This window comes from Myiozetetes cayanensis, unplaced genomic scaffold, assembly GCF_022539395.1.
Source record: "Myiozetetes cayanensis isolate MyiCay16 unplaced genomic scaffold, myiCay2020 scf2-11, whole genome shotgun sequence".
Lineage (NCBI taxonomy): Eukaryota > Metazoa > Chordata > Aves > Passeriformes > Tyrannidae > Myiozetetes > Myiozetetes cayanensis.
Window position 1 is genome coordinate 34,655,627 of NW_026087411.1, and position 24,049 is coordinate 34,679,675.

The window sequence follows — 24,049 nt, forward strand, 5'->3', positions numbered from 1 at the left end:
ACATATAAGACCACTTTCCTTGTGAAAAAAAGCCAGTCTGAATTTTTTTTTTTTCCAGATTGCATTTTCCAGCATCTGAGGTTTTGCTACATAAGTTTGAATTTGATTGCCTCCAAGTTTTCTAGATAACACTTTTTGGTACTTTGCCCTAAGGTGACACATGGAGACTATAATCACCCAAGAAAGTGCATAATACCAGCAATCTCAAATCTCCCTTTCCAGCTCAGTTTGGATTGAATTAGGGCACTCCAAATTTGAACATGATATAAACCACCTTACACATGCAGTATTTGCACAGTGATAATGAACTGTAGTCAGCAGAGTGATTTTGGTGCCAATGGAAATGAAGTGTTTTTATTTTAGACCTCAGAAAGCATCTGCAGGCTAGTTTGCAGCACCTCAACATAGCAACCCACTTTTCAGTTCAGTGCACTGTCTGTTGCTATTGCACTGCTTTAACTGAGTTCAAAAATCCCTCTGTACAAGAAAACGTGGCAATTGTGTTTCCAAGTTCGATTTTAAGACTTTATTCTTTAAGATTAATTTCTTATTTTCTAAATGTGCAAGCTCATTATTCCTTTGTTTCAATATGAAGGCTGATAGGCATTTGTCAGAGGTGTAAGGGAGGCCAGGTCTGAATAAATTGTCCTTTTTATTTAATTGGAACAGCTTGATTTTGGACTACTAACCATTGGGATTTATCAGCAAAAACCATAGGCATAAAAACCATCATGCTTGAACGGTGCAATTAATTCAGCTACATTGCACAAGTGCCACGTAGGAAATTCTATTCCTTTCCTGTGTAAAGGGGTATTGGTTGTTTACACCATCAAGCGTAAACCCCAGTATTCTCCAGATGTGCAATGCAGGACAAGTGCTATTACCAGAACGTGAAGGCCCTGCTTTGTTGAGAGGAATATCAGTTATCAAAAAGGCTGGGCAAGTGAAATACTACTGGTGAACTCAGGAAATTCTTCTGTGGTCAGCTGACAAAACAACTGTGAAGAAAGAAACTTCCCGCTCTGAACTGGCTGGTGTAAGGCATGTCCACATCAGCTCTACTTACCCTTGGTTTGCTTTGATATGTGGGCTATTTTAGTCACATTGAAGCCACCACCTACCTTTACCTGTACAAACCTAAAAATAAACATAAAAGGAAGGGTAAATAAATGCAGGCTATGGACTTCCCTATAAAGAACTACATTATATAATTAGAGACTCCTGCATCTGGGGAGTTATTTTGCCTTTCATTTCATGATCAGTATGGATAATTGGAAGGTTTTAGAGCAGTCTAACAAGCACAACACATGGGAGAAGCTAATTTTAAGGGAATTTAATTGGCTATGCACTAAGCAAGGTGTACCAGCAGCCGCTTCCTAGCTCTGGATGAACAGAGTGATTCCTCCCACCACAGGTGGCTATGTAAAAGTGAATTAACCTTTCCTTGTAATTTCTCTAGGTTCCCTCTAATGTTAGAAAGGGAACCACACACTCCAAAGGGTCTGACCTACCCAGTTGTCTCTCTTGCAACAGGGCAAACAAGAACTCCTAAAGTGTCAGAGGATCAGACCCAGAAAGCACCTTTCTGTCCCAACTTGATTTTAAGGGAAGAAAAGTCATGTTTTCAACCTGCAGGAGGAAGATGTCTAGGCTTCAGGTTACCACAATGGAAAAAAACCACAAAAACAACAACAACAACAAAAGAAAAGAAGAAAAAACAGAAGGGAAAAAAACCAAACAGAAAAAAAATCCCAACTTAGTAATATATAAACTGTAATGCACAAAATGCAGCTGGGAGTAGCTCTGACAATCAAGCTGAAACATTTTCTACAGATGAAACAAATATGAGATCATACACTGTGCTACTCAAAAATGCAGTTTTCAAGGCCTCCTAAAGTTCCTCTTTTTCTGTTTAAACTGAAATGCGGACACTTCTCTCCCTCTTTTTTCTTATAGATGCATGACTCTTCAGCAACTGCAGTTTCAACCACCATTTAATTTTCTCTTTCTCTGGGGAATTCTGGAGTGCCTCTCTTTATATTAAATTATTGCCGCTCCAGTGGAGAATAGAAGAGATCCCGTTATATTATTTTTGGTTCATTAAGTATCTAAATACTTCGGTTTTGATATCGAAAAGCACTAATTAATGCTTTTAATGTATAGTATTATTAATGCCCTACAATTTTAAAGGGAAAATTTTAAAGGAAAATAAATCAATTAATCAATTTTAAGGGAAAAATAAAAAATATTTATTCTTAATGAAATGTATAGTAGAATTAAAGGCTGAGAATACTTATAAACTACTTAAGAGTAAAAAATGCATAGAACTAATTGCTAGTGTCTCACAACCAGACATTCTAAATCCAGAAAATTAAATTAAGATGAGAGTTTTAAAACCCACAAAATTCTCAGATTAAACAATTCACAATAAAACCTCTCAAAGATCGCAAACTCCTGTCTATTGTGTCTGAGGTTTTTTTTTAATATTTTGCTTTAAAGACACCACATACATTTTTTCAAATTGATTTCTCCTATGTAATTACTGAAAGGCAGTATTTAATTCCTGTTTTTAAAATTGTGCCCTTGTAATTACATATTTGGATAAGTATAATCACATCACTGAGCATCCTGTCTCTGTAAACAATTCCTGTGCTTGAAAATGATCATTACACTACTGCAGCATTTTCTTTGTTTCACCTTTACATCCCTGATACGTGCTGACAGTATGAACTTCATTTTAACACAGGGGTTTCTTCATCTGATGATTTGCCTGCTTTTGGTACAGCTTACCGAAGATGTCAGACCGTGAGTACCAACTAAGAAGTGCTTGTAGAGGATACTACTGTATGCTCTTCATAATGATCTGAAAAAAATATTATCAAACATGCAACACTTTCCATTTTAAATTTCTGAGTCGGAATCACAGATACTCTAATACAACATAGAGGCAAAAGTGGATGCAGACTGGGTACAAAGGAGCAACAGCAGCACCGCAGTGCCAGGGCAGCACAAAGCAGCAGACCATGTTAGTGAGTCTCACCTCTATAATTAGACACTGACTTATTGACTTGGAAGAAAGGTTGTGCTGCCCAGGACACCACTGGGGAGCCTGAACCACACCCCCAGCTCTCTGTAATTCAAGAATTGCTTTTGGGTTCTCCTCCCACCTTTCCCAGAGCAGAGGGTCTGCCTCAGTGGGGAAGGCAGCGGTGCTGGAGGCTTTCCCTGCACCCCAGTCCTACAGGAAGGGGTATTGCCAAGGCCAGCTACCTCCCATGGTGTGCATCAGAGTGCCCAGGCACCCTCAGCAGCTAACTTGGTACCAGCATCTCAGGGGGCCCATTTCAGAGCTGCTGTGCTGCTGCAGCTGTGACTCCAGCCTTAACAATTGGATTTGGCAATCATTAACTCAGCTAAGTAAGAGCATTAGCTTCCTAATATAGCTTGTCTCTCAGGTTGTCAACAATCTTAACTGCATGAAACCTGGTGACATTTGTACACCAAGCAGCCTGATTTTTCCAGCTTAGCTGAACATGTTCAATCTGCATACACTTTGCATATCCTCCTGTCTTTTGAAGTTCTACCCTTTCCTTGCCCTTCCCTCACTCGACCACTATGGCTTTTGGAGATTCCTCTTCATCCCTCACGAAACTCCAGCATAGGTAGTATAAAGCTCTGCCCTTTTCCTCTTTCTCTTCTGTACCTTATCTCTCTATAATCCCAACCACAAACACAAATTCACCTTCTGAACAACTTAAAGATCCAGTGCTTTATTCAGATCAACATGTAAAAGTGAGATCAACTTAACCAAAAATAAAAGGGTACAGTGTAGGTGTCTCTACCTACAATGCCATCTAGGCTCCCTTTACAGGTAATTCTATAGGAGGTATCTAAAGCCAGCCGGATGAATGGTACCCAGGAAAAACCTTTTTTTGTTTCCCACCTAAAAAGGAAGTCCATCTGAGTGGCTCTGATGCTCATGACTGGCATCATAGACACTTAAAACTGGGCAAGATGAGTTGCAGACCTTCTTTTGAAACACATCCTTGCCCACCTCTCTGATGCCTGCTCAGATAAGTCTTGCTTGTCAGTTCAAGCTCAAGCTCGGCTAAACCAGCCCACTTCATCCTACTGCTCCTCAGCTGCTCTTTAGGCCAATGATTACATATGCCTACAATTTGGGGGATATCTTTGGTCCAGACTTCTTCCCGTGCACTTATTCAGGTCAAGCCTGAGCCTTGCAGGGATTGTTCTCTAAATACTTCCTGACACGAAGCATTTCTGTCTCCATCCATGGAGCTAAGGCTCTCATCCACACTGAATGGCCACTTTGAATTGTGCTTACTGCCAAAGCACTTGTCCTGCCCTTAATAAATGCAGCCCTGTCCTGCACATAATCACTCTAAATGTCTTGGCAAAGGATACAGGTCTAGCTGGTCCTCTTGTGCTGCCGTGCCTATATTCTCATTCCTCCCTTAGCTCCCTGTCACATCACATGAGAGATGCTTGTCCTCACTTTCAAGACCTTCCGTAGCCCAACCCAGATCTGTCTGTCCCATGCACAGCCCCTCATGCGTAACAGAGTTAGCTCTGACATCATCCATCGTCTGGTGACCAGGGTTTGGTCTCCTCCTGTGCAGGTAATGCTGCCTCACTGACACCTCCTGATTGTGTGCACAACCGCTCCCTTAGGCCAGGAGCAGCTGCCTGGGGTAGTGCCTCATCCATGCTCCTATATGCGACAAATTAGTAGATCTAAAATGGCAACAGCAGCCACAATAAACATTTGCGTAATAATATAAAACAAAGTCAGACAACATTCAGAGGCACGGCTGTAATTTAGAGATAATGTATGCTGGGAGAAACCAAATGCCTTTGTCACTCCTTTGATGGTGATGCCACTTCTTAGAAGCCTTGCAGATTTCACAGAATCATAGAATGGTTTGGGTTGGAAGGGACCTTAAAGATCATTTAGTTCCAACCCCCCTGCCATACTAGATCAATTTGTTTATTAATACCTGAAAATGTTTAATTTTTTTTTAATGTCAAAGAGTGTTTTGAACACTTTACAATATACAAACTGAAAGGAATAGCATTAGGCTTGCATTTTTGACTTAATACTTACTTTTTCTTCTTGCAGTGACTGACAGTATAACCTTAATTTTATGTGAACTGTGTTGGGTTTTTATATATATACTTTGTATATTTTTATATATACTTTGTAAAGTAAGAGGAAAACTGCAGTTAATAGCCTACCCCTTTTAAATCCTTTAAATGGGTGACCTAATTGCAGCTTTTCAGTACCTAAATGGAGCCTTCAAGAAAGACAGAGAGGGGCTTTTTGCATGTAGTGACAGGACAAGGTGGGTTGGATCCAAACTAATAGATTTAGATTAGATACTAGGAGGAAGTTCTCTGCTGTTGTAGGTGGTGAGGCACTGGCACAGGTTGCCCAGGGAAGTTGTAGATGCCGCATCCCTGGAAGTTTTTAAGGTCAGGTTGGAAGGGGCATTGAGCAACCTGGTCTAGTGGAAGCTGTCCCTGTCCCCTGACAGCAGGGGGAGTGGAACTGGATGACCTTTAAGGTCCCTTCCAACCCAAACCATCCTGTGATCCTATGAAATCCACACAGACCTGGGGAGATGGGATTGGGGGGGACACAGGGAGAATAGAGTGAGCAGCTCCTGCAATGACAGGGACACAGACAGGCAGGGGCTGCCATGTGCCGGCCACGGCAGCTTCCCCGTTGGCGTGGCGGGGAGCAGACCCTTCCCCACGAGGTGAGGGTCGTGGGCCGGGAATGGGTTCCGCAGGGAGCGTGGTTCTGCCGGCCCAGGAACTACAGCTCCCGGCGTGCCCCGCGAGAAGCGAGGCCGGGAGGGGGAGGGGCGAGAGCGGAAGCGGCCGGCGCGCAGCACGCCGGGACTCGTAGTCCGGAGTCGGCCGTCGCCACGGCCCGAGGCCGTGCCCCGCGCATTTGAAAATTCCCGCGGAGGCTCGCGGCGGCTCTCGCGAGATCTCGTTCCTCTCCCCCCCTGCCCCCCGGTGCCCGTCCCGTCCCGCCCCCCGCGCGGCGGGTGAGCGAGCGAGGTGGGTGCGGGGGCGCGCGGGCCGGGCCGGGCCGGGCCGTTGTGGGCGCTGCGGGAGCGGGAGCGGGAGATGCGGCCGCCACCGCCGGCACGTACCGGGACAGCGGGGTGGGATGGGCTGCGCTGCGCTGGGATGGGCTGCGCTGCGCTGGGGAAGCGGCGCGGGCAAGAGGAGGCGGTGGCGGCGGCGACCCCCGCCCGCCTGCCCGCCCGCCTTCGTTCGTCCCTTTCTTCCCTCTCCTCCGTCCCAGCCGGTACCGGGCGCTCCCGAGCGGCCCAGGCCGGCACCGCCGCTGGCGCAGCGCGGGCCCGCGGGGGCCTCGGGCCCGCCCGTCCCTTATGTAAGTGACCCCCGGGCTGCGGCGCCCGGCCCGCCGCACATGTGCCGGCTGCCGGCGGCGGGGCAGGCCCGGGCGGCGCGGCCTGGGCAGCGCACATGGGAGGGAGGCTCCGCGGCCGGGAGCTCCGCCGGGCTGGGGGGCGTGGGGCATGCGGCGGCGGGAGCTTTGCCTCTTGGCTCGGTCAGCTGCGCACGCCCGCTGCTCTCGTTCCTTCGGTCACGGTCTTGGAGGGGGTTTCTTGTCTTTTAATTCCACCTTCCCTTCCCCCCGACTTGTATTCCATGAGGAGGCGGGAAATGCTCTCTGCGCGGAGCGGCGACTGCGGGACGAGGGATGGGTGTAATGGGGAGGGCACAGCTTCACGGGAATCCAGTGCGATTTGTGTGGGGGGGGTCTCTTTGCAGGAAGCAAAGCATCGTGCAGCAAAGTTGCTGGCGTAAACGAAAGTGCTCAGCATCTTCCTTAATAAAGCGTGACTCCAGGTCTGGAGCTTCTGCCGATAGAAAGGTCAGGGTCAGTCTTTCAGGTCTAACAATTGCTTCCTGATCACGTCAGGGGAAATTAGTAGAGTTTTTGGGACTTGATTGTGTCGGGACTGCTGCACTCGGTGTGGGGTGTATGGCCAAGCGTGGCCGTTCAGGTGCCTTTGCGGGGCCGGTCGGTCTGGGTGACGGTGTCAGCCTTGGCTGGCAGCTGTCCCAGCGTTTGGGCACAGCTCTGGATCCTGTGCTGCGGAGGACAGCTCCTCATTCACGTGCTGCCTCAGCTCTCTTTCCTGGTCCATGTGTCTGGTTGTCTTTTTCAAGTCAGTGCAATTAGCATGATCAGGCTTCTGTTAATTCAGTGTCTTCTGGCTAGTAAGGTGTTGGATATAGTTTTAGAGAAAGAGTGGTGACAGGCCTTTGGTGGTGTGCCATTGTTTTACTTGTGTGGGTGAGAGAATGGAATCCTCAAATTGGTGAGAGCGAGTCACCAAACACCAGGGCCTATTGCATGGGATGCAAATGTTTCTGCAGTTGAGCTTGTCAGATTGCTGGGTTTAAAATCCTGTTTGGGAATTAGATATTCCAGATTTATCTGGATACGCTGCTGGGCAGCCTACTCCAGGTGACCGTGCTTGAGTAGGGAGGTTGGAACAGATGACCTCCGGTGATTCTGGCAGGTCTTTCTCTTTGTTGTGATTCTGGAATTTGTGCTGAAAGCATGAGCGGTGTGATGGAATAGCAGTGCAGTATGCTGGAAATGTCTTCCATAATACAGTAGGAAAACAAAGGAGCAGATAGATGAGAGATGGCATCAAGGCCTCTCTTTTGGTGTCAGTGAGGTCAACATGTCCTGTGGAATCATGTCTTCAGCTGTGACTGGCCATATTTTTAGCTTTTTCCTCAGTAAGCCCATAACATTGTTGGCCTCTGAAACTGATTTTCATGTACTACCATCAGTCAAAAGTGACATTTTAGAACTCTGACTTGGCTGTATGTGATTGTGCTTGAACATGCAATTTCTCTTTTTCTCCTTTTTTTTCCCCCTGGAGCTTTTTAATCCAAAAATCTATCACACACCTTTCCTTGGAAATAGTTCATGATGTTTGAAAGTACCTAGGGTAAAGAAGAATGGTCATTTTGGCAACTTGCACACAGACCGCTTTGCTGTAGAATACCACTGGGAGGTTTGATTCTGGTTTGTTCCTGAAGAATGGGAGTGGGCCTGTGGCATTTCATCCTAATCTAATTTCTAACAGAAATAGGAATGTGATTGTAGTAATTGTTTTCAAAGAGAGCAGAAATGCAGTTGCTGTTGGGTATATCTCTTAAAAAAGAGGCTTCATGCCTTTAACCTAGCTCTAACTATTTTCCTTCTGTTTTGATTTCCCAGTAATCTGTGATTTAATTAAGCAGAATGATGCAAGTAAAACATCCTAATAGACAGGTCGCTATATATTGTTTGTAATTTATTATTATGTTTGTCATTCTTGTTCCATATGGCCAAGCCAGGTTTCTGGAATAAAGGAATTGTGTAAAATGCTCATTGGCTTACTGGAGGAAACCTGCACCGGCCTGAGAGCAAACATTCATTTGTTACATGAATGGTCCAGGTGTTGGAGTGTTACTTATTTGACGGTTCTCACTGGTGTGCTTGGACTGATAAGCATGTTTGATTTGGACTGTGGACAGGACTACACTGTGTCAAAGTATGAGCTATCCATCAGAGAAGAATTCTCTCTGAGTTAGTGGGAAGTTTGAAGTGGTGAGCGGTTTGCTTTAAACATCTCCGTAATAGTATCTTATAATAGAGTATCTTTAAATTCGATTGCCAGTTTGGCCAAACAAGGTACTACGTTCTTGGCAAGTAGCAGTGACCCAGGAAGGGTCTCTCAGGGTGACTCAGGGGGAGCACGCAACTGAGAAGTTCCCTTGCATGCTGCTACCTGCCCTACTAGAAGATATTTGTCCACTCTTTTCTTAAAATTATCTTCCTATTACTGTGATATATTGTATTAATAATCATAAAATTCTTACCACACAGGCATCTCTATGCTTATTTACGCAAAAAAAAAATTTTATTCATTACAATAATTTTGAAATTTTGGGCTCTTTTCTAAAACTCCTTAATATTTGTTGTCAGAGTCAGTGTTCTCCATTAAACCAGGATTGACTAATTGAATTTTAAAATAGGCAACTCAGGGCAGGTTCAGGGTGATTGTTCAGTGCTTTCATTAGTTATCTGGACAGTGGGGCAGAGTTACACTTCATAAGTTGGTTGATGATACAAAACTGGGAAGAGTGGTCATACACCAGTGAGTCTTGCTGGCACCCAGGGGGACTCTCAGGCTGGAGAAACAGACTGACAGGAACCTCCTGCAGTTCAACAAGGGGAAGCGCAAAGTCCTGCACCAGGGGAGGAACAACCCCAGGCACCAGTATGTGCTGGGGGCTGCCCAACTGGAAAGAGCTTGACAGGAAAGGCCGTGGGAGTCCTGGTGGCCACCCAGTGATGGTGAACCAGCACCTTGCTGTCCCTGCAGCAAAGAGGGCTGATGGTCTCCTGAGCTGGGGGAGCATTTCCAGGAGGTGGAGGGAGGTGATCCTTCCTCTAGTACAACACTGGTGAGGCCACAGTTGGAATGCTGTGTCCAGGTGTGGGCTCCCCAATGTAAGAGAGAGATGAAGGTAGTGGGAAGAGTGCAGCAAAGGGTCACAGAGGTGGTTAGAGGGGATTGGAGCACCTCTTCTCTGAGGAGAGGCTGGAACTGTTCAGCCTGGAGAAGAGAAGGCTCAGGGGGGATCTCATCAATGCATTTCAATACCTGAAGGGAGGGTGTAAAGCAGATGGAACCAGGAACATCCCAGTGGTGCCCAGTGACAGCCTCAAAGGCAATGGCACACACACAGAAACACTTTGGAGATGCATCTGCCTTAGTCTTTGGTGTTAAAGGTCACTCCTAAAATATATCCATTAAATCCTTACAGTTAAGTCAGAATGCTGGTGAAATTGTGGGGCTCTTTACTCTCTGGAGGCCCTGGATGCAGTGCAGAAGTTGTCACTTGGAACTGATGGCAAGTACCCGAAAGGAAACTCAGCAAAACTACTGCAAATAAGTTGTCCCATTTGGAACTTGCTCTGTGCTAGCAGTGAATGCTGTCAGAGTGGTCAGGCCTGGCTGCAGCAGCGTCCTGCAATAGTGGCTTTGCCATCAGCAACATTATTCTTCAAATGTTGACTTGTGCTTAGTGCAGGACCCTGAGTTACCCTTCCCGTGCTTCCTGTTGTTGTCACTCCGGCAGCAGATACAGGAGCACAACCCAGGCACAGTGACCTGTGTGTAATATCTTTGTATTCCTGGATGTCCAAAATAAACATGCAGCAAGTGAACAAGGACATAAATGATGTGTAATATCGACTAGAAGACAATTGACAACAAATATTAACGTATTAAATCAAAGGAAAGGACAAATGGAAAGTTATAACTCTTACTGAGATGCTTTTTAATACATAATTTTTCTGAAATCACATCTTGCTAACCTGTGTGAGTAGACTTGAACTTGGTGTGTTGTTTTCTTCCCTGTTACTTATACTGTCCTTACCTCTGTGTCACTTTTTGTTGCTAATCTCATCAGCATCAGAAAAAAGTTTTCTCCTGTTGCTCTACTGTGAGAAGAAAAATTGCCATAAGTTCCTTTTTTTTAATTTTTACAAAAGAGCTACAGGTGATGTATAGGAGATTTTTCACTGCATACTGATGAAACGTGGGTCACTCTCAAAAATATTTATGGCTGACATGAGACTCATTTTGCCTTTTGTTTTTTCTTCATTTTCAGTGAAGAATGCGAGACCTAACAGCTCAGGTAACGAGCAGTCTGCTGCAGTTTCCAGAGGTGACTGTTGAGGCACTTGGGGAAGATGAGATCACCCTAGACTCTGTGCTGTGTGGGAAGTTTTCTGGAGGTGAGCATTTTCCTTTAGATTTGGTCTTGGTTTAAAGTTGTTACTGCCTGAAACATAGGGTCGTAGCATCAGGTTGGTTCTGTTAAAGTGCATCAGGTTCTGATCGAAAAAGCAGGATATTTTAACAACTAGAAATGCTAATATTAAACCATCAGTAGAGTTAAGCACTGAAATTACAAAAGCCTGCACCAATCTTGTGCTATTAAAATAATTTATACCATGACCTTACTGAGTCAATGAATTCTCCTCAGTTTTGAATGGAATAGAAGGCAGTTTTGAAAAAAGCAGTGGTTTTGTTTTGAGCTGTATTTCTTTGTACCATCCCATGCAGAAATAGTTCTTCTACAATGTTACAGAGGCAGAACATGCTGCTTTTTCTTCTCCAGTCTGAGTGAAAAGACAGCTCTGTTAAGCACTGCCCACAGATTTCCAAAGTATTTAATAGGATGCAGAGGAGGACCCAGTGAGAGTTGCTGAAAGCAGCTAAGCAGATTAGGTAGTTGACTTTCTAGGCAACCTGAAAGTCAAGCTGGATGTGTCTCTGGGTGTCTGAGCTTGTGTTAAGACCAGGTAGAATCTTAGCTACCTGCCTGTAAGTGCAGTACTGGAGCTAATCCTTCCTTTGAGCTTGAAGTTCTTCAGGGAAGCAACAGATGTTGAATTCTTTCTGTGATCAGCACTTGCAGAAGTTTAGACTGGTGCATGCAGTGCCCATTTGAAGATAATTTGCTGTTGATGTCCCAATCCCTTCCCAGAGTAGTGATGTGTGAAGTAAAATTAATAAATTGGGAATGAATTGTTTTAGGTGGGTTATATTGAAGTATGCTGTACAACTTGTGTTCCTGTGTGCGTTTGGTGGTGGTTTGTAGCAAACCCAAGCCAAATAAAGACTGGAGGTCAATGTATTGTAATCTTTATCCCAGACAGTCAGTGTTGTTGAGCACATGAATGACAAGTACAAATGCAAAACACTGAGGTTGTTAATTGTAAGAGGTGCTGCCTGAGGATTGCAATGGGTGATTTTCACTGATTGTCCAGAAGTAGGTAAGTCGGTCTTGCTCTCTTTGGTGCATTTGTTGAAGGGGAGGTGCAGCGACAGTGACTCTTCCGTTGTTTCCGCCTTCTGCCTGGGATGTTTTTGGTCAGTTTTCTTCTGTCTTACAGGGAGAAGTGGCCTGGCGTGGCTGGCGTGTGGTCCTCAGCTGGAGGTGGTGAACTCTGTGACAGGAGAGCGGCTCTCTGCGTATCGTTTCAGCGGAGTCAATGAGCAGCCTCCCACCGTTCGCGTGGTAAAGGAGTTTTCGTGGCAGAAGAGAAGTGGACTCCTGGTTGGGTTGGAAGAAGCCGAGGGAAGTGTTCTCTGTCTGTACGACCTTGGGATCTCCAGAGTGGTTAAAGCAGTTGTTCTTCCAGGCAGGGTATGTACTTTTTGGGGAAAGGAAGGTTTTGTGTTGTTAGCTTCTGCACAGTCCTATTTCGGAAAAAACTCTGAACATCTCTTTGTGGAACTTACGTTTTCCATATTGTCACTTCAGAGTACCCAGTCAATAGAGCATATACATTGAAGTAAAATCTTGAGCTTAGCAGTACCAATGTCTTTTGAGTTGACTCATAATAAAACATACTGTAGAACACATAGTGACTTAATTCTCCACTTCTACAAAAAGGCATTGAAACCTTTTTTTTTTTGTCAGAGCAAAAAAGAAGAAAACTCCACTGTTTAAAGTGTCTGTGATATATTGTTTTTAAATGGCTAATTTGTGTCAGAAATACCGTCTTTAAAGTATCACAAACTTATATCGTTGTGCTCTAAATGACTTCGACACATTCCCATGAATCTTGGACAAGGAAGCGGCTGACTAGGGAACAGGACAGATTTTTATGTTGACTTAGGATTGCAAAAAAGGGGTTTTAGTGAGTTACCTGTCCCATTGTTGGTAGATTACTTTCAATCTGCAGTCCTTAAATCTGCTTATTGAATCTAGTGTTTGTGTAGATGGGATACACTGGTGTAATGTTACTAAATTTTTCTGCCTTCTTAAACCTGTAAACTCAAATGATGTAATGGCCCCAAGTTGCATTAGCCTAGTGGAAACAAGGATCAGAGTAAATTATCAGAATATAATTATGTTTTTGTCATCTTAGAATCTGCAACAAATAAATATTTATTGCTCAGCTTTCCATAACATTGTTTGGTTTGACTTGCTAGGATACAGGTGGAAGTGTGATTACTAGTAGTAAGTGTTTGTGTTTTGGTAAGTTCTAAAGATAAGGGTTGGGTCAACGCTCCTCTGTGTTGGTTTGCTCTCGGTTCAGTACCAGTTAGAGTTTGAGATGCAGAGGCAGGCTGTGTGCTGGCATGAGCATGTAATCGATAAGTAAATTGTGGGGTGATAAGTGATGTTGGTATGCTAGGTTTTATGTCTTCTGTCCAAGTAAACTGGAAATAGGAATAGGAGAGGTTAAGAAGTAAGTGTAATGTTGCATATCAAGTCCGTGTCTATGAAGAGTTTTAATGTATCAAAAATGATGAAGCCCTGTAGGGAGTGTTGGCTGTTGTGTGATGAAGGGTATGAATTTTGGAATAAAGCCAAAGCTGACCCGAAAGTTTTGCTTATATGCGCTGAAAGCTCTTGATTACAAGTACGGTCCTCTGCTTTCATTTTGCTTTCTGCCTCTGGTATTGCGTCAGTTAAGTCATCATAGAGAGGACACAGGTATTGCTAGTTGGAATGTTAACTTTCAGGCTATGAGTGGGAGTAAGGGTAAGCAAAAACAAGTAGATAAAACTTGTATTTGGCTGCTGTCTCTATGTTTTGAATTCTTTCTGCAACTCATATTCTCATGTAATGTATAATTTGGGGGATTGATCTGTCTGAATGTTTCTCTGATTTTCAAAATTTTTTTTTTTTTGAAGTAAAATTCAGGTCTTAACGTAGCTTTCGGAAGTTTTGTCATCAGTGTTGTAAGGCTTTAATGAGCACCATGTTTTTGGGACTATATTCTGTGTGGGTGTAAGCTCTGTGGACAATTAAATTGTAGCGGTTAACATACCTTGGGGTACCTGGTCCAAGGTATCAAGTAATTTTTTATTAATGCAGGTTGTGTATAGTGACTGCATGACTGCCTTCTGGTGTAACAGTGGATGTTTAGTCATTCAGAGTAAAGAAATCGATTAAAAAACCGAGCTCAGGACCTTAAAATGAATTTTCGCATATTTTTGTGCGTGTGCAAGCGTCTCTCATTGCCCTCTGGATATACATGTGAAATGCAGCAGAAAACTGGAAATTTTGATGAGTATGATTTGAATTGGATTCTAGTAACAGCAGACCTGAGTTAGAAACACAAACTACATTGATTTGGTTTATAGCAATTGTATGTTTCAGAACTGTTGAATGGTATTTTCCCAAATTTTCCTGGTTTGTACGAGGCAGAAGGGCAGCATTCAAAATCAGTGAGCTGAGAAAAGTTTTCTTTGTTCATTCCCAGAATGAGCTGGCAGTACTCTAGGAGAATAGGAAAAAGCAGTGGACAGCACAGTGGAAAAATGTCATTTCAGGAGCTTGTACATGGAAAATGGAAGTAACCAGGAAACATTTTTGGAAGACTCTATGCAAAAGTGGAAAAGATTCATTTGGAGCCAGTTGTACAATACAAAAAAATATCTTAGAAAAGAATCAGAAGTAGCAATGGTTGAACTTTGGCTAATTCTGCAGCAAGATGTGTATTGCAGTTCCTGCTTTCCTCATCACAGTCACTAAGACTTGGAGCAGCAAGAACTCAAACAATGAAAATGCTTTTGCTAGTCATGTGAGCATCAGAGAGGATTGGAAATTTCATTTGAATCATAGGAATTCTGAAAGAAAACAGAGTTACCTAAATGGGTATAGGTACCTGTAAGGCTGGAGTGCTTGTCCCAGGATGAAGGATGAATTCTGTAGTAGATTGCCAGGCAGTGCAGTCATAGCACATGCTTGATTAGGAGAGAAGAAGATTTTAGGGGGCTTAGGGGTATGGATATTTTTCCCCACTTCTAGGGGTAAAAGAGTTTGCATAAAAAGATGGACTGCCTTGTGATGCTCACTTCTTTTCCAGTAAACGTTGTTGATGTAAAGCTGCCTGTTTTCATGGTGTGATGTTTTGTAAGAGGCTGAACAGCAGCCCATGTTCTTCTGTTGTTCAGCTTCAGTGCAGGAGCCTTCGTGTGCTCATGTCTCTGCTAGAACAGCCAGTGTTGTCCTGAGGCTGTCCTGTGGGTGCTGAAAGATCTGTCTTCGCCTTTTCCTGAAAGAGTGTGCAGACTGCTTGGCATGTCAGGGAGCAGAGAGCACTCGTGCTTCAGGCTTATTTAGGTTGACGACTACAGATACCGTGGACATCTGCAACAGTTGCTGGTGTATGTTTAAAATTTGTCTTTTGGATGTTTTCAGTCTAAGTGAGGAGAAGTGTAATTTCTGCTAACCAGCATTTCCCTTCAACCCTTTCTAAGAATGTTTGATTGCCATGGGAATGGTGTGTCCACTGTGCCCTTTGGCCAGTGCATCGATCGGACTTGCAGCCCTGATTTATCCCACTGCTTGTTTGGCAAAGAAGGCCTGGAGTGTATCACAGTGCTGATGGGCTGTGAACAGTGGGAGAACTGGATTTGGTTGTGTCTTTCTTACTTAAATCCCTTAGATATGATAAATCTTCTTGCATGTAATGGATTTTATGTGTTTTTTTAGACTTACTTATTTCTAAGTAGGAAATGGAAATTGGTAAACTGTAAAGAGAATGCACCATTTAAGGGGAGAAGGTTTCCTTTTTATTAGTTTCCTTTTTGCTCGATATAATTGGAAGCAATGCTTTGTTTTTAAGTCTTGTGATCCTGTATTTACTTTCTTGTTTCTGATGTGCTAACTGCTGGCTGCAATTCTGAGTCATTACTATTTATCTTGTCAAACAGCTTCAATGTTAACTTGTAGTTTTCCTGTAGGTAACTGCAATAGAACCCATAAGCAATGATGGAGGAGCCAGTGTGAGCACTCGGCACCTACATCAGAGCCTGCGATGGCTTTTTGGAGTGGCAGCAGTGGCTACAGATGTTGGTCATGTACTTCTGGTTGACCTTTGTTTGGATGATTTATCTTGCAGTCAGAATGAAGTAGAAGCATCAGGTAAGCCTGCAGTTTTTGAATTTGAATTTAGAAGTAAGAAAATTTTTGTCTTGTAGAAAACCAACATGCAACCCACTGTGAAGATAGCAGAGTGCAGGTTCACTAAGGACGTTTCTGACACTTCTGCCTACGGGTTGCAGATGGCAGTTTGACATCCTATGGTCCTGACCTGATCAAAACTGGGAGTGGCTTAGTACTCCTCCTGGTGTTGTAAATGCTTCTTCCCACCCAGATCCCTTTGTCACTGTGATACTTGGGATGTAGAAATTTTACCATCTGAGCCAGTGCAGCTGCCTGACAGGGAGTTGTGTCAGAGGTACCAAATTTCTTGGGAATGTTCTCCCTTTTCCATTAAAATAGACTTGGGGCAAACTTCAGGCTTGCATTTTAAGATAAATCCAACTTATCAAAAATCCTGTGTTTGGATGAATGAACTCTGTAAGTTGTGTATTCAGATTGCATAGACTGTTTTGGCTATTTCAGGAGCAGCTTCAGGTGTTGATGTCCCTTCAGGTAGATTTATCTGAGGCCCAAAGTCCTGATTTATGGAGTCCAAGTAGAATTTGTCTACAAAGGTTACACTTGTACCTGGTTTTGAAATAGGAGTGAGAGTACCTGTCCAATTGAAGAGTTCTTCTGTTCTTTGAATTGATACAGAAACAGCAAAAAAGGTTTTGCAGAAATGGGTATTTTACATGGGATGGTAGAATTAGTTTATCCGTGTTTTCACGTGAGTCTAAAATGCAACCGAAATGGCATAACACGCTCATGTATTGCCTGCTTTTATGTGTGCAGATCTAGAAGTTGTCATTAGAATTCCTGCTGAAGTTCCACAAAGAAGAGAAGCTGTGACCAGAGCAGGGAGGCATCTCTGTTTTCAGTTACGAAGTCCTTCAGGAACAGCAGTGTCAACCCTGAGCTACATAAGCAGAAGCAATCAGCTCGTTGTGGGTTTTTCCGATGGCTACCTGTCATTATGGAATATGAAAACCTTGAAGAGGGAGTAAGTAGTCCTTTCCACTTGGCCATGGTTGGAGATGCAGTGGGTCTCAGTGTTTTGCTTCAGGAAGTCATGCAGTAGGGATGTGATAGAGCTGATTTTTGTCAGTTCTATCCAGTAGTATTTAGTAAAACTAGGTAGTGTGTGTTGGGATGAAACAGGTTTTAGAAAGTGTTTTTCAGAACCAGTTACTGCAGTTAGGACATACACTGAAAGGCTTCAGTATGTGAATGATGTGATTTTGGTGATAATATTCTTTAAAGTGCCCATGATGAAACTAGTGAAACGTGATGATGCAGTAGCTGATCTGTGCCTGAAAACATGTTCTTTCCTACATTTCAGCCTTGATGGAAATAGGTGGTTGACGCATTCCAAGGCAAGGATGCATGTGAATGAAAATTTGTTTGGAAGACTTGGAGGTCAGAATAAGGGAGATTTAAATTTATAAGCAGTTGAAAAATTAAGAAATTATTTTAAATCTTCTGGTTGAAATATTGGACCCAATTCAGATAGGGCTTTACTACAGTGACTCACCAGAAACTACTGAAAGCATAAATGGACAGTGGAGGCATAATTAGGTGGCGAGAAGGAATTGTGAAGGTACAACTAAGGTTTGGAAGTCGGGAAGAAAAATGTTTAAGAAGTAGTCACTTGTCAATTGTTCAAGATGGATATATGACCTTCCCTACTTTGAGGGTAAACATATGAGGTACTTTTTTCTCAGAAGATGCTTCTACCCTTCTACAAACAGGACCAGCAAGTTCACCTTTCTTCTTTATCCTTTTTTTCTTTTTTTTTTTTAATACTCTAGGCACTATTCTCAGCTTGAAGGAGGAAGAATTCCTATCTATGCTGTTACTTTTCAAGAGCCTGAGAATGATCCTCGCAATTGTTGCTACTTGTGGGCTGTTCAGTCTACACAGCAAAGGTGAATAAAAAGTTGCCATAAACCACTTTTTTTTTAATATTTACTTATATACAGTTGATATCTGTGTATATGTTTGGTTTATGAAACTGTGCAGGAGATTCAGGTATGAAAGATGTTAAGATAACAGTGCAGTTTTTTTCAGGATTTTACACTCCTAAAGAGGATTCCACTCACTTCTACCTTGTGAAAGAAGGCAAAGCAACAGTGACTATGTATTTATTCTTTCAATCTTCAATGATTTCGCTTGTTTCTTGATGATTGCTCCAGGATTTGTTTGATATTCCCACCATGATATTAAATTCCATGTAAAATGGTTTAGGCTGCAGATGCAGAACAGTAAACATCATCAGCAAGCTACTTAATCTGCCCAGCTGTTCAGAGAGTGGCAGTCTTCTTAAATTTGACTTCAAAGCAGTTTTGATGGAGAACACTTTACTGTTAAGAGTTATTTCCAGCAATTTTTTTGGTCCATACAGCATGTTAAAGCTTTCCAATGGTATAGTTAGCATTTGCCCCTGAAGCTCTTAGTGTCAAAACTTCCTCAGTTTTTTAGTAGTTAAATGTACCCAATTATCAAGTTTTGGAAAGTAGTGTTTTTGTTTTCAGCAAGAGCATACTAATTGAGTACGTTTCAGCCTAGATCTAAAAAATTATAATGAGGACTGTAAAGAAGCTCTGTAATCAAATTTCTTTATTTATACCTTTTTCAGTGAAGGTGATGTTGTGAGTTTACATCTGTTGCAGTTGGCATTTGGTGATAGGAAACGTCTGGCATCTGGACAAGTCATGTATGAGGTAAGACATGCCTGTATGTGAAAGATGTAAGTAGTAATTTTCCCTGAGCATCAGTTAAGTTGGTCAGGCTAATTTATGTTTACCATGAAAGATCAGAGAGGACTAAAGAAAAGAAAGTCTTTTGGTGCATCTTCTTGGACATGGCCTTAGTCATACTTTTCAAAACAATTCCTAGAGTTGTGGAATCATAGAATTGTTTTGGTTGGAAGACTTAAAGTTCATCTAATTCCAGCCCCCCACTGTGGGTATGAATACTGCTGACTAGATCAGGTCATCATGACCCCATTCATTCTGGCCTTGAACACTTCCAGGGATTTGACATCTACAACATTTCTGGGTAGCCTGTTCCAGGTCCTCACCACTCTCCCAGTAGAGAATTTCTTCCTAACATCTAATTTAAATCTCCTCTTTTAGTTGAAAACTCCTTCCCCCTTGTCCTATCCCTATCTACCGTTGTAAAATGTCAGTCTCTCTCATAAGCTCCCTTAAAGTGCAGAACGGCTGCACTGAGGTCTCCCAGGATGATGTTGGACTTCTGGGCTGGGAGCGCACATTGCTGGCTCATGTCCAACTTCTTGTCCACCAAAACCCCAAGGTCCTTCTTGGCAGGGCTGCTCTCAATGAGTTCTTCTGGCAGCCTGCACGTGTCTGGGATTGCCCCAACCGAGGTGCAACACCTTGCTCTTGTTTTTGCTGACTTACATTTGCATGGACCCATTCTTAAGCTTGTCCAGGTCTGTCTGGATAGCATCCTGCTCTTCTCAGCTGTTGTGTCAGCTGCACTGCTCAGGTTTGTGTCATTTGCAAACTTCCTTAGGGTACACTTGATCTCGTTGTTTTTGTCATTGGTGAAGATATTGAAGAGCACCAGTCCCAGGACAGAGCTCTGAGGGACATCACTCAACATTGACCTACACCTGGAGATAGAGCCATTCACCACAACTCTGGCTGTGTCCATCCAACCACTTCCTTATCCACTGAATAGTCCACCCTTCAAATCCATGTCTCTTCAATTTAGAGATGATGTCTTGATCATGTCAAAGGCTTTACAGAAGTCTTAAGTAGATGATATTGGTGTCTTCCGTTGTTGACTGTTGTAGTCACTTCATCATGGAAGGCCACCAGATTGATCAGATGCAATCTGTCCGTCATGAAGTCATAAATTTTGTATTGCAGTGTCATAGTATTCCAGCTAGATTCATCTGCAGAGAACCTGTATGCATTCAATTCCTGAAGAGGAAACAACTCTTACAAATGAAATTACTCTTAAATATAAAGGTCATGTGAATGGCATGGAGGAGGAGAAGACAGGGCTTTCAATAGCTTTGTGTAACCAGACTGTAGAAATGAAGAAACTTCTCTCCCTTTCTTAAAATATGGTCATGTATATCTGTTCTTTTCTGTTCTCCATTTTATAGTCTTGTTTTGAGCTCTGTCAGCTGGACTCCAAATAACACACACCTACAGTGTCTCTTTAGCATTGATCCTGAAACTTAGCAGCTGTAAAGATAACTCTCTTCAACCTTTTTCCAGGGTCACCTATGAAATCTACTCTTTAAACCAGCAAAAGACATAAATGCAATGAACAGTGGTATGATTTGGTCACAAGAGTCTGTAAATTTTTAGAACTGGTTCCAGAGATGATGTGTTTAAAATATAGATGAGGTATCATTAGGTCTCATATACATAACAGATCTGAGAGGCACCTGTATGATGCATAATTCTGTTCAGTAGTGTGCTTGAAACTCTTCCAAAATCTTTTTGATAGGAAAGTAATCTTAATTCAGAGCAAGTCTTTGCTCCTATTTGGTACTTCATCTTGCATATTCTCATTAAGTATGAAATGAAATTGAGGTGATTATTGGATTGTGGTACTCTTGATTTTATAGAGACAGAACATTTTGAATTTTTATGAAAGAGTTTAAATTTTGTCCCTTTCTCCTTATGTATAGGAAAGTTCCTTCCTTATTTGTAAGTGTTACTTTTGAACAGATAAAGGTTAGTGTTTGGAGAAGGTGATGTTTCTTTAAAATTCTTCATCTATCATGGTGACAAAGTAGAAGTATCTTCAAGTGGTTCAACATGTTCTAAATATGGATGTCATCTCTGTGCAGTTTTTTAATGACATAAATATACAGTGCTCTAGATGAACAGAGCACCCAGGTTTGTTTTTTGTTGTGGTTTTTTTATTTTTAATTTTAAAATGGCTTTCATTGCAGTTCACTGCTGCTTCTCTTCTAGTGCTCTAAGCACTTTGGCAGGTTGATAGGAGAAAGTTTCTTTAATCTCTCTCAAGACTCACATCTAATTTCTGCTTTGTTTTAACCTCTTTTAAAAGTTATTTTCAGCTACAGTCTTAGCAGTGACAAAGACATTAACTTTTACTGTGTGCTGCATTGTAAAGAAAAGAAATTGTCTCTTTTTCTCATGGCTACTTTTTTCTGTCTAAACACTTTAATGTTAAAATGTGGGACCTTTAACTATTTGGCAGGGTTTTATATTGGTTCTTATTTCTCTGAACAAGATGTGAAAAATATCAGTTTTTACCTCAGATGGTTGAAAGGTTTCATCAGCCTTTAAAAATGGATCTACTAGAAAGTCCAGTTGACACTCTTTAAAAAAAAACAAACAAAGTGATTAAAAATTGTGTTTGTGAACTGAAAAACTTGTGTAGTTAATGTAAGACTCTGAATCCTACAGACTATACAAGCAGTAGTACATTGACAGGCTTATAAGTAGTGTCAGGCACCATTCCCTGAATTTGCGATCTTTTACTCCCCTGCTGTTTCTGCTCCCCTGTGGTGAGTGTGTTAGAAGATTGCAACAGGAACCATTCTTAGGAGGCTGTTGAAGAGAGAACTGAACATCTGGACCCTCTGAGGAGAAAAGACAGGTTCCTCAGCTGGCTTCCAGATGTACCACTTATGCTTGTAGCTTCATGCTGAGACCTGATAACAACTACTGACAATATACCCCCCTCAAACAACTACTAACTCCGCCCCAAAAGACACATCAATACAGGATCTTTGCTCTCCAGTGGATACTTTAGTCTCAGAATACTTCCTCGTGGTCACAGATTGGTCAGTATGACATGACTGTTTGCCTACATGACAGAATCGAGTTTCTTGTCTGCCTTAAGTGATATAAAATTTAAGAGTTGTTCCCATTTACCAGGACAGGCTTGAGTAAACAAGGAGAAATCAATCTGCTGTTGCTCCTTGTTCACTGAATAGAGGTCACAGGAGCTTGAAATACTTGTCTGCTACATCAGTGCTTTACTGATTCCAGGAATCAGACTTGAGGCTATGAAACCATGCAGCTTTGACTTTGAATGTGGTAAAAAATCACAGGTGGAACTTCTGGAATACATGACACCATTTTTATAAACATATGTCAAACTTGTATGTCTGTTGCCTTCAAGGCTCGTTTAAGTCTGCTCAATTAATTAAACTGAATGGACCAACTCACGGTCATGGATCGTCTCTTTACCTTTTCCTACCCAATGCTTGTGTACAGTGTCTCCATTCATCTCAGAGTCTGACCAGTGCATCTAATTTGAAACCTCTCTTATTTCACTGGTCAATAATGTCATTACCTAAAATATTCCATGCAATGGAGTTTCTTAACTTAGATTTGCTTTCCCCAGTGTGGAAAATTTTAAAAAATGTGGTTTTCTTAAAAACTTGTTTGATGCTCTTTTCTCCTTCCCCTCTGCACCAACTTTGTGTGGGGTTGGCTCTTCATATATGAATGAAAGCTGAAATTTCTAGCCATTAAAATGAATGCCTGAACAAGTTTACGAAATAATAGTGCTTTATCTTGTGGAACTGTCTTTTGGAATGGTGGACTTCTTGTTCAGGACAGCATCTTTTATTAAATTTGATTTTAGTGATTAGTCATTCTATAATAAAGATGAGATTCATTGCTTAGACTTCAAGTTACTTTTTCAAAGAGATAGGTTTCGTTTTTCTTATCTACTGTACATGTGTCTGTTATTTCCAAAATTCCTGGATAAAAAGAAGTGGACTGTGCATAGTTCAGAGCAAAGTTTGGCTAAGGAAATGGTAATTTAAAAAAAATGTGCAAACAGCCAAACTTACCTGTTACAGTTTGACACTTAATTCTCTTGCATGTCAAATGTAGTTTTTATTCCCATCGGAAGTAAGCTCATGGAAAATAAATAGTGTATAATATGCATTTTATATTAGCTATCTACATTATTTCCTAGTAGATCTAATGATTTTTTTTTTCCCTGCCAGGGTTTGGAGTACTGTGATGAAAGGTACAGTTTAGATCTCACTGGTGGGATCTTTCCCTTAAGAGGGCAGACCAGCAATACTAAATTACTCAGCTGTCAGACCATAGAAAAATTTCGCAACCATGTTGACAGAGAGGACAACGTTAATGAAGGTTTGTTCTGATGTCCCATGTTTGGTTATTCTAAACTGCATGGTTTGGAAATCTAAGCAGTGAGTGCTGTTCTGTACCCACAGTCTTCAATATCTGTCTAGCTGAGCTCGTTGGGCGTATTTAAAAAGAAGAGTTGTTTGCTGAAGTTATGTGGGACTTTTTTATTTCTCTAAACATCATTCTTTAAGGGAAAAAATAGGTTTTACTGTATGTTTGCTGACATGCTAGAAGGATGTATGGTTGGGGTCATCTGTATAATGCTGGTTAGTCAGTTGGTTCTGCCAGTTGTTGTCTTTGAACAGTAAGGTTGTTCTTCCTGTTGCTTAGGAATGTTACCTGTATTTTTTTTTCCTAATCAAAACTGTGGCTGCATCCAGTTGGCAGCTGATCACTAGTGGTGTTCCGGAGGACTTATAGTATTGGAACCAGTTCTGTTAAATATCTTTATTGATCATCCAGATAAAAAACTCTAATTAGCTAATAATTGTATATTTGGTTTGGCTTAGAACTGATACTACTTGGACGAGAAAAAGGGACGGTATGACTGAAGCCTCTCACTGAGATGTTTGATATTCTGTAAATCATTTTTCTTGTTCTTAGTGAAATATTGTGTTTCATGAGTGAAATGACAGAATTAAGCTAAAATAGAATGTGGTGTTTTAAAAACAACAGATACTGTGTATTTTCTACAATAAGAAACAATGTCTTGTCTTCAACAGTAATCTCTCCTGACACCAGTGTATCAATCTTCAGTTGGCAAGTGAATACATATGGTCAGGGAAAACCATCTACTTATTTGGGTGTATTTGACATCAATCGCTGGTATCATGCTCAAATGCCAGACTCACTGAGGTAGGTTTTTTATTCAGTGGTTTTCAATATCC

At 42.1% G+C, this 24,049-nt stretch overlaps 1 protein-coding gene across 3 annotated transcripts in view; it reads left to right on the plus strand.

Moving 5' to 3' along the window:
- Positions 1 to 5,952: 5,952 nt before the first annotated feature.
- LOC126639906 (protein ELYS-like) overlaps positions 5,953 to 24,049 on the plus strand; it is a 44,183-nt gene continuing 26,086 nt past the window's right edge. The window contains exons 1-9 of one of the 3 annotated variants that reach the window (XM_050315245.1): positions 5,953 to 6,090; positions 10,750 to 10,876; positions 12,041 to 12,294; positions 15,852 to 16,032; positions 16,828 to 17,035; positions 17,844 to 17,960; positions 18,671 to 18,755; positions 23,015 to 23,165; positions 23,885 to 24,017. In XM_050315245.1, the coding sequence (XP_050171202.1) occupies positions 10,756 to 10,876; positions 12,041 to 12,294; positions 15,852 to 16,032; positions 16,828 to 17,035; positions 17,844 to 17,960; positions 18,671 to 18,755; positions 23,015 to 23,165; positions 23,885 to 24,017 (1,250 nt within the window). In that variant the 5' untranslated portion in view covers positions 5,953 to 6,090; positions 10,750 to 10,755. Of the gene's footprint in view, positions 6,091 to 6,133; positions 6,178 to 6,756; positions 6,938 to 10,749; positions 10,877 to 12,040; positions 12,295 to 15,851; positions 16,033 to 16,827; positions 17,036 to 17,843; positions 17,961 to 18,670; positions 18,756 to 23,014; positions 23,166 to 23,884; positions 24,018 to 24,049 lie in introns of those variants that run through there. The other 2 variants (XM_050315247.1, XM_050315248.1) reach the window with 2 other exon arrangements.